We start from the raw sequence: 11,187 nt of genomic DNA, 5'->3' as shown, positions 1-11,187 counted from the left end.
TGCCACATTCGCCTCACAATCGCGCAATCTCATTGAAAACATCTTTTTACCATATTCGCTAACTCACTCACCCACTTTTGAATTGACGAGAATCCGCTGATCAGATTTATGTGCATTCCCGAACCCTGAGAAATGTTGAAAATGGAACTAATGCGGCATATAGTATGTATGTACATTAGGGTGGTTCAAAAAGGCACGAAAAAAAAATTTCGTAGAGATTCCCAATAATAATACCCAATTATTTATTTAACTATTTTTTCATAGAAACTATATATATTTTATAGGTCCGCCAAAACGCAATGGGGGGGGGGGGGATTAATAAAAAATCTTTAGTATTGAANGGGGGGGGGGGGGGGGGGGATTAATAAAAAATCTTTAGTATTGAAAAAATGTTTATATAAATAATACGGTATTGTTATTGGAAGCCTCCTGAAAAGAACCAGAGTGTTTCGATCGAAAAATATTTATTTTCCAGATTTCTATACCATTTCTACAAAACATTTTTTTTTTTCATATAAAATACGTGGAAATCTTTGAGTGCTTTGAGCGACCTCTAAATATTTTTTTATTTCAAAATAAAAAAATAGGGGCATATTTTTTCGATATAGAAGAATGCTAGTGGGTGAGAGGAAAAAATTCCGACTTTACTTATTTTGGCCCACTCTAATATACATATACGTATGAGCGGCTATGCGCAGCATATGTATGTAAGTACATGCATACAAATCCGCCAAATTCTCTGTAATCGCTGTTGCAAATAAGTGATATGTTTACGATTGCTTACACAACATTTGAAAATTTAGTTGTTTTACGTGAAAATTTTCCATTTTTATGGTTGTCATTTTCATTATTTAATAACTTGTCAGGATTTTCATATTTTTTTTTGCTATTTTTATTTTGAGCATTCACAGGCGCTTCATTCAGATGCTTAAAGGGTTAATTGTTTTTATCTTATATTCTATCTAAGCATGTATAATTTTTTTTTGCAAAATGCTTACCAGCTGTCAATAGCATGCTCGTAAGTCATAAAATTGCAAATAATACTCGTAAAAAGTATAAGAATTTGCAAGCATGCTTGTGTAAAATATTTTTACATATCCCATCATCATATTGACTATTGCCTCAAATGNTTTTTTTGCAAAATGCTTACCAGCTGTCAATAGCATGCTCGTAAGTCATAAAATTGCAAATATTTGTTAAAACTCGTAAAAAGTATAAGAATTTGCAAGCATGCTTGTGTAAAATATTTTTACATATCCCATCATCATATTGACTATTGTCTCAAATTCATGCGCACATCTGCCAAGTGACAGCTACTTGCTGTTGCCGTTTGAATTATGGCCCTGTACTAAAATTTTGCTCACGTTTCTAAATCGCCTCTGTTTTTTTTTTTAATCATTGTAATAGCTTTTTTAACCTCAACGAATAATCACAGCCACCAGGCAGAAGGATGATGTCGCGCGTATTAAAAATATGTGTTTGTGCTTAACACTTTTCATATCACGTCCAAGTACGTTCCACATCTGTAACCATTACGTTGGTGGTGGACGATGCGGTTGCGATGACTTCCGTCTCTGCGTCCGGCTAGGCTTTGAACACATTACTCATAAGCGCTTGAGTGAACACTCGCCAGGGTCAACTGGATAGATGCTAGAGATAGCTTCCAGGATGCCTATCTTCAGTGGGCCATTGGGTTCGGTGAGGAAACGAGAAGGACTTACACGAAAGAAAACCTTTTTTGATACCTGCCCACTTGTTATTAAGTATCTGCCGTATCTCTGACTCTAACCTGTTTCTTCTGTACACTGAGGGAAATAATGCATAGTAAAAATGAATACTTTATATTTGATTATCTTTTAAAAACGTTCGTATTTAAAAATAATATTTTCACACAAAATTTATTACGCAAGTATTTGACTGTTCACATCTGAGTATATATATGAGTGTACATATGCACCCCAAGCATGCAGAGCGCCGCTCAGAGAGCGGTGAAAACACATACATTCATACAANGCATGCGCACATCTGCCAAGTGACAGCTACTTGCTGTTGCCGTTTGAATTATGGCCCTGTACTAAAATTTTGCTCACGTTTCTAAATCGCCTCTGTTTTTTTTTTAATCATTGTAATAGCTGTTTTAACCTCAACGCTTAACACTTTTCATATCACGTCCAAGTACGTTCCACATCTGTAACCATTACGTTGGTGGTGGACGGTGCGGTTGCGATGACTTCCGTCTCTGCGTCCGGCTAGGCTTTGAAGACATTACTCATAAGCGCTTGAGTGAACACTCGCCAGGGTCAACTGGATAGATGCTAGAGATAGCTTCCAGGATGCCTATGGGCCATTGGGTTCGATGAANACACATTACTCATAAGCGCTTGAGTGAACACTCGCCAGGGTCAACTGGATAGATGCTAGAGATAGCTTCCAGGATGCCTATCTTCAGTGGGCCATTGGGTTCGGTGAGGAAACGAGAAGGACTTACACGAAAGAAAACCTTTTTTGATACCTGCCCACTTGTTATTAAGTATCTGCCGTATCTCTGACTCTAACCTGTTTCTTCTGTAGGGATACTGCTACCATGAAGGGATTTAAAGCATAAGTTGGAGTGCGTCTCCTTCCGGAGGCGATGAATTTTTCCTCGTACGTACATATACATACACTCGTATCATGATGCCTTGCACTGTCTCATTTTTCATAAATAATTACAACGAAAGTTTTAAATAAAATAAAATATAAAATTATACAAAAAAATTATAAGAATTTATTTTGCTGATATTTTCACAATCATTTTCACANAGTACATGTTTATCCGTACAAATCGCGTGCTGTGGTGTTGATGGATATTCAACATTTGAAAGCAAATTTATATGCCTGGGTGTAGCTGAGTGCGCAAAGATGCATGCCACAATTTGTTGATGTCCGGAGATGGTCAGGGTTCGAATTCCTGTGCAGGCTACATGCAAGTTAAATATTTTTTTTTTAGTTTTTGTCTTGATTATTCACTTCACGGATGCTTTTTCAGAACGAACGCGGTCATTTTAATATGCGCGTAATTGAATTGAATATTTACCAATATACAGTACTTTCGTTGACGTTTATAGTAAGATCAATTCCGTTTCTATTTGATTTTAATATTTTTTTCCTCCAGTGTAGGGATACTGCTACCATGAAGGGATTTAAAGCATAAGTTGGAGTGCGTCTCCTTCCGGAGGCGATGAATTTTTCCTCGTACGTACATATACATACACTCGTATCATGATGCCTTGCACTGTCTCATTTTTCATAAATAATTACAACGAAAGTTTTAAATAAAATAAAATATAAAATTATACAAAAAAATTATAAGAATTTATTTTGCTGATATTTTCACAATCATTTTCACATTCAGCAGATGACGTTTTTTTTTTTTTTGGTTAGCTGTGAAATGCCACATTTCGCTGTTCTGGTTTGTGGGCATGCATCTAATACACAGCCATAACTTCTGTACAAAAATAAAATCAAATGTTTCTAATATATAGCTAAATATTAGAATAAATATTTATTCGCCAGTCATCATTTCCATGAATTCTGCAAAGAGAATAAGAAAATTATACAGAATGATTATAAGAATTTATAGTAGTTTATTATTCAGTATTAAATTTTGTAGAAAATGGATTATCCTTAAGCAATAAATGGCAGACACATTTTATGTTTTGTATCTACATATGTATGTGTGCATTGGTGCATGTGTGGAGAAATGGAACTAAAACAACTTAAATGTATTTATACTTTTTTATTGTGGACAGCAGCAACAGATTCCGCCCACGCAAGCATTCGTAGCTTCAACTAACTAAATGTAGTTATGTATGTTAATGCATGCGTTTGTTTGTATGTAAATCTTAATATATTTATATGCATACTCAGGTACATATGTACGCACATAGCATGAATGTGAAATTTCGGCAGCATAAAAATAATTTTTAATTCATGCGCTTACAAACATATGTACGTGCATACATATTTATTTTATAATCTTTATACGAATGATTTTATTACTGCTGGTTTCTCCATTCGATTTATGTATGTGTGTATGTATTTTTGTTAACGCATTGCATTGTTGTTCTATATTGTATGTATGTAGTCTATTTTTGTTTTTTGTTACCGTGTATAAATATTTGTTTTCAAATTTTTAAATATCTATTAGCAACGAATTATAAATTCAGCCAGACACATGAGAAAGTGGTAAAGTAATGAATGTCGCCAATGCGGAGCAGTGACACATGTACATACATACATAGATAGTGCTCTACATTCTCTATTTTTTCTACAGCGCACAGAGATCGAACTTGAAATTTGAGACGACAAAAATAGNTTTTTCTACAGCGCACAGAGATCGAACTTGAAATTTGAGACGACAAAAATGGTTTTTTTTTTTGTTTTAGTTTTACTTTTTTTTAATCTGGCTACCCTATCGCTTCTACAGTGAATCCTTGCGTTGACATAATTCCTCAGAGCCAAAGAGCCAAAGGATATTCTTTTTAGCACTTAAAGTTTTCAACGAAAAACATCCATCATTTTGGCCTTTCTTTTAGTTTTTCATATACAAAGTCTCCAGTGAAAAATGTATGAAGGTCTCTAGGGGTTTTATCGTCGTTGAGAGTAAAGCCATTGCAATCATCGTCCCAGCCACTCTGTGAATCTTGAGTAGCTTATTCCTGGTTATAGATTCATGCACGGACGGCCGCTAGATAGTAATGCCGTGTAACGAAATTACACGTACAAGGGCTGCTTACATACACTGAACATTGGGAGCTTCAAGCACAATTTTTTCTCTATATATTATTTGCAGGCGTATACGGCAGTTATAGTCTCCCCACGCTGCTCTCCTTTTTCACCGTTTTAGAAATGGAGATCCACTAGTTGAAAAGTGCCCGAAGGCGATCTAGATACGAGTATTACGACCGAGCGCAGGCAGGAGAGCTTAGGTGAAAAAGTGTTGTAATAATTTCATCGCAACATCTTCCATACAGATGTCTGGAACAATGTGGGTATGGTGTATTAATTGTCTCAATGGAACAATATCTGATCAAGAATACATATTTTTGGTATGCACACTTCCGTGATTTGCATAAAATAAGGCCTGACTACCTAGAAAAATCTTATGGCCTTAATCATAAAAAATAAAGTAGGTTTAAAGAGCTTTATAAAATTACGTTTTCATACATTTTTCAGTTTATAAACCTTTTTTAAAGCTACTTTATTTTTTATGAATAAGGCCATTAAGCTTTGGCTGTTCTATTGAAATTAGAATGAAAAATATTTTTCATTTGCCAGATTTTAAAATTTTAAGGGAATGCCCTAATTATTAATCTAAAGGTGTCGTCAGTAAAGTTATATAAACATAATATTCGTTTCCATCAAATGGTACACCGCCGAATCAAGTTTTTCTTCTACACAAATTTAATTATTAATTCCTTGAAAACCATCACATAAATTAGTATTATCCGTTTATTCTCCTTAAACTTCGTCCATTTCGGCTAAAGTATTTCAGCAAGCAACATTCGAGGTATATTTAATAAATAGCTTGTTATTATTCTTCACAATTTGTTTTTCTGCGCCAGTGCAAAAATATTTATCAATTGTCAAAATATTTAACTCGATAACGGAAAATTTTCAGCTTAATTTCAATGCTGGCGTTAAGCCAAGAGATAAGTGATTGGAAAACAAACAAAAAAAATCTTCAAACGAACTCGGCAAAGCAAACAATTAAAATCACTTTTTTTTGAGCATTTAAAACAAACCAAAATCAAAATGTAAAAAATCATATGGCTAATTATTCAAATATTTTTCTTAAGCTGAAGGTCTCACTGAAGTNGTTACTCGGTGCGCAACCAGCTAAAGGATTTCCACCTTCGACGAGTGAAACCACCATTACAAACTGGGTGAATACTTCGCTCTACAGTTGCCGAGAGGCTTCGAGGAGCTGCAGGTGGGCAAAACTTATGCGAGCCTCAATCTCTGAGGGTTTTGCTAGGTATTTGTATTCATTGAGCATACAACAGTTGAGTGGTCACTTCTCGTCGCATAAACACCTGACAACTCCATTTGCCCTTCCTGTTTTGAAAAGGATGTGACGGTCGAACGCTTGAGAGGCTCTTTAACACCCAACCGTATGCTCCGAGTCTCATCGCGGCAATTTCTGCAGAAATAATTCATTGCTTTTGTTATCGCTGCAATAGTACAATAGCCAGAGTGTAGAGATCTACTGATTTTTATACGATCTTCTGTCTGTTTGATATTTGACATAATGGTCTTTTTTTGGGCCAGAAGTTACTTCTAATGGCTATGGTGTATTCATCTATTTCTCTAATATGTCCGCTTAAAAGTGATTTCATACAGTTGCCGTCATCTTTATAGCCATCTTAGAGCCATAGCTCATTATCACATATGATGCCTTGCTACCTTCTGTGTAGCTATCTCGGCGGCGCTACATTTCCAAATACCGAATTTATTTCAGTACTTTGTATCCTCAAAGCCGCTTGAATATTGACGAAAATAGCGTTTTTACGGCTGCATCCGTACTGTTTAATATACGACTATGTAGTTGCTTTCTTTATATGTAGCATAAATCTCAGCTTTGAGTACTGTGTAGTAGTTTGGCAGCCAGAAATACTTACTCATATTTACGTTCTTTGAATAGAGGCCATATTTTACCATCAATGTTAATGGATATACCACCATCTGTCACCATTATTCTCTGGTCTGAAGGCATATTTAAATCTTTCTTTTTAAACCCCTAAACAGCAGTCACAGCTGGCTACTAAGCCAGTTTTAATTCAATTAAGCTGACCTATTTTGTTCCAGTACTACAAACATCTGATTATTTAAAAAAAAAAAAAGATCAAGGGATATGAGGTTAACTAATGCTTCCACAGTAATATTAGCCACCTTCGATTAGTCACATCTCTGTTCGTTAAGTTTAAGTTCTGCAACAACACTCACTTTTACAGTAAATTTAAGACTAAGCTTTTACACATTCCCTGCTTTTCACAAAAATTATTTACTTACCATCGAAATCGACGGTACCGGAACCATCGGAATCGATTTCCTCAATCATGATGTCCAACTCCTCATTGGTCAGCTGATCATCCAATTCGCGGAGAATTTCACGCAGGCAAGAGGTGGGAATGTAGCCATTGCCTTGTTTGTCATAGAGCCGGAAGGCTTCACGTAACTCCTTTTGCATGGCTTCATCGTCCTCCTCAACAATGAATTTGGCTGCGAGTTGAACGAATTCCTCGAATTCCAAACGACCAGACTCTGAATTGCATTGAGAAGAAGAAAAAGAAAGAGAAAAATATATTTTAATATGCACTCTGATATTTATTTTATTTTTTTTTCTTTATACACAACTCACTATCTTCATCGACCTCTTCGATCAATTCTTCCAAGATCTTCTTGTCGAAGGGCTGACCCATAAGACGCAGAATATCAGCGACCATTTCAGTTGAGATGCTGCCGCATTTTTGATTATCGAAACTGTTGAAGGCCTTTTGCAACACGGCGATTTGCTCGGGAGTCAGATCCTCATCCTGTGAAAGGATATAGGGAAAATTCTTTTGTTTAGCAAACTGAATCGCGCAAGCAATTGATTAACACTTAATTTGAAAAGTAGGAGGGAAATATATATAAACTTTTAACTGCTTGCATTTAATTTGCAAATTTGATGCTTATTGAAATTTTCAGCATACCATGATGTTTAGCTAGAAATTCTGTGTGTTGCAGTTCAGACCAAATTCGAAAACAGAATGATTGCAATACAATTCGCAAGCTCACATTTGCATGGAACTCTTGCTGATATCTTTCCATTTTTTTTTTTGCATTTTGTTTATGCATTCTTCCCATTTTAAATTTTATTTTTATTCTTTTCATAGAATTTTATAATTGTTTTTAAAATTCACACGAATGTTAACAACACGCATGAGTGCAACATACCAATACATGCATGAGTTTTTCTTCGCGCAAAAATATAATAATAATAGAATAAATGTGCGAATTAAATTTTATTCATTATTTATGATTTTTTCGCATTTTAATTAAGTAATTAATAAACTAAATAAGTAATAAAAAAAAAATATTTTCATTTTGCTTTCACTCACAATCAATAAATCACTCATATTTGCTGTGTGTTTGTTGTTAGCGTTGTTGAGTTGGAAGTGGTTTTTTTTGTTTTTCTTTTTCTTGTGATTTGCTTGTTGAAACTGACTTTTGTGATACCTCACAGCCGTACAATTGGACTCTTCAGCGTGCGATGCTCAACTGAAATTAGTTCAACAAATTAGTTTTGACTACAAAATGTTCCAAAAACATCAAAATCATTTAGTTCACAAAGTGGCAGCAACAACAGCTAGTACTAGAAAATACTACCTATAGCATAGAATGTAGTGAAGCGAGTCGTTTAACTTTGCTGCTGATAAAATTCTGGCGCTCGGTTGCCCCTCTCTCTCCCCCTCCCACTGCACCTAAATAGAAAGCTAATGATAGGCAACAATAACTGACACAACCACCCACACTCTGGCCGAATAAAACTATAATATAGAATGTATGTGCATTTGTAGGTATACATACATACATATGTATACACATTTTCCCACACGCCTACAAAGGATCCACACATTTTTACATACATACATATAAACCATTTAACGCGCCATAGAAATTTCCAAATGATAGCAACAACAAGCAGGCGAGCAGCATAAGTGGTAGCTTTCATCGGTTTATAGAAAATAGAGCAATAAAATGCCACAATAACAACAATGGCAATAAATACAAAAACAATGACTCGATGAATTTTATAAAGCAGAATATATCAAACCACAACAGCGTAAATAAAATCAGCTTTGGTATTTAGCACCCTCACACAAACACATCTGAAAATTATCCAAACAATGAAAATTATTTCACAGCAGCAAAAACCAACAACTACATACTGTGTAAATTGTGAAAAATATTGTAAGGTTGGTGGATTCTTTGCTTCATTCTGCATATGTGTGTATATTCCAAGATATTTTGTAGTGGTTTGCTAAGTTTAACGAAATCGAGTTGATATAAATATTTAAAACATGACATACACTGTGAAAAAAATATGTACGAATTACTTTTCCAATGCCACTTTCTTTCTCCATATACCGATGTCAGGCATTTTCTTCCAAAAAAAATGCTTCCATAAAAATGCATGCTGGAAGATTTGTTTATATGGAGAAAATTTTCAAAAATTAACGCTTAGTGAGAGCTACTTTTAAAACTTTTACTATACTAACCTTGAATGGGCTACAAAACTGCATACTCAAAATATTTCTAAAAAGTCGCATTAAGAAGCTCGAAATTTTTACGAAGGTTTGTTGATTTTTTTTAATGTTCTAAAAAAATTTTAACTACTATTTATTTGGTTTTTTTTACAAAGTAAGTTTTATGGAAAACAACTGAAACTAAAAAATATTAAGAAAAATGGTAAAATCTTGTCAATATGTGAGTGTCGCAAAGTTAGTATAAGCACTATATGTATTGAATATTCGGATCGAGGCTAGGCATATATTACAATAATTATACTTCTGATACTGGAGAGACGAATTTTTATTATTATTTCTTTATGCACTTGTTCCACCGATTTTAAGTGACTTAAGCCCGCCAGTGTACCTTGTTTTGGTATAGAAATAAAATATGCCAAATGTCCGTACATTAATGGCATAATTTAGGCACAATGGCATTTGTCGGTATCGATTATTTGCCAAACATATATGTACATATGTAATCCCCTGCTTAAAATCTGTCAACAGCTGAAAATAATACATTTAATCCGTATCTACTTTTAGACAGATATTTGGTGATGAATGGTAGGACATTTCACTCAAATAAGTAAACATACATATGTACACAAAAACATACAGTGGCGCTAATTTTTTAGTTTTCAATTTTAGTTTTTTTTATTAATACGAATTATCTTTGTTTACTTGTAAAAACCAAAAAAATATTCTAAATAAAGTAGACAAAAAAATTAAGCTTTGAGGAACAGAGTCTTTTTTTTGTTTCTTTATGTGTGAGTGAGATGAGAAAATAAATTAGACAGAATGCGGGAGGAGGCCAAAATATAGCGCTGTCGGGGCATACATATAACTGTTAGGCTATTTTGTTGGGCTGCACAATATTTGTTGCTATATTTTCTATATTTGCACACACGATAATACATATCTAAAAGCTGGCATGCCTTATTGTTGCTACGAAATTATAAACGATTCGAATTTTATTGTGTTTTCCAAAAAATTTTATTCTATTTTTTACATTTTCCGTTGTCAACTGGTAACGTTCCGACGTTTTTCTGATATTTTTAAAAAATCGCGTGACAAAATATAAACGCACACAAATACATAAGTACGTTTGTATAGGCATGCGGTATGTACGTGATTATCTATGCTTTAAGCTAATCTCACATGATAAATCATATCTGAGCTAAGCTCGGCATTAATTAGATACGAGCATTACCGGTAATTTAACATTTAATCAGTATTCCTATTTAAATCTATGATTTTTATAGGTACTTGTGTATACATGTAATGTAAATATGCAATTAATTTTGAGATCTCTTGCAATATTAGATAATCTCAATATTTAGCGCCAAAAGATATTAGATTCATTAATGATTTCCAAATTTCTCAGGTTGTCAAATGCAGTGCATACATGTTCGTGGCCTACTTTTATATACACACAAACATGTTATGCATATACAATACATAGAAAGATTAACTACTTCCACTACTTTTTTCAATTAGCATTAAAAGATTTATGATGGACAACAGCGACTGACGTTGATAGAAAGACAAGTATATTTACCTTTTACGAAAACTCATTTTTATTGACTCTTTTCATTACTTACATATATTTTTGTATACATAAGTTTGGTAATTACTTATGTATGTATATAAATGTCATCGCGGGTTTAATTAAATTTTTTTAGGGTTTCAACAATTTTTTCTTTGAATGCAATCTATTGTAAGCAGAGATCCAGCATAAATAATTATTTCATGGTGGAGTTTTAAAAAAGTCATCCAAATTTTCGTAAGAATTATAAAAGTCTTTTGATATAATTATGTGTGAGAAATTTTTTTTTAAGTCATCGATAACTGTTATTTTAAGACTTATATAATA

At 33.9% G+C, this 11,187-nt stretch overlaps 1 protein-coding gene across 1 annotated transcript; it reads right to left on the bottom strand.

Annotated features, from left to right (window-relative positions):
• Positions 1–3,418: 3,418 nt before the first annotated feature.
• LOC108365224 (troponin C-like) lies at positions 3,419–7,833 on the bottom strand. Its single transcript, XM_017619210.1, has 4 exons — positions 7,737–7,833; positions 7,403–7,577; positions 7,054–7,305; positions 3,419–3,573 (listed from the first exon to the last, which is right to left on the bottom strand). The coding sequence occupies exons 1-4, from the start codon at positions 7,737–7,739 to the stop codon at positions 3,545–3,547; spliced, it is 459 nt and encodes a 152-aa protein (XP_017474699.1). The 5' UTR covers positions 7,740–7,833; the 3' UTR covers positions 3,419–3,544.
• Positions 7,834–11,187: the final 3,354 nt, after the last annotated feature.

The sequence above is a fragment of the Rhagoletis zephyria genome, unplaced genomic scaffold (assembly GCF_001687245.7).
Source record: "Rhagoletis zephyria isolate East Lansing unplaced genomic scaffold, Rhagoletis_zephyria_1.1 Rzeph_scaffold_01806, whole genome shotgun sequence".
Classification (NCBI taxonomy): domain Eukaryota; kingdom Metazoa; phylum Arthropoda; class Insecta; order Diptera; family Tephritidae; genus Rhagoletis; species Rhagoletis zephyria.
This window is presented reverse-complemented; position numbering and strand designations above follow the sequence as displayed.

Coding starts and splice junctions, on each gene's coding strand:
- LOC108365224 (XM_017619210.1), bottom strand. Junction 7,306..7,402: donor CGAAGAGGTCGATGAAGATA/GTGAGTTGTGTA, acceptor AATGCAATTCAG/AGTCTGGTCGTTTGGAATTC. Junction 3,574..7,053: donor CGGTACCGTCGATTTCGATG/GTAAGTAAATAA, acceptor TTCTCTTTGCAG/AATTCATGGAAATGATGACT.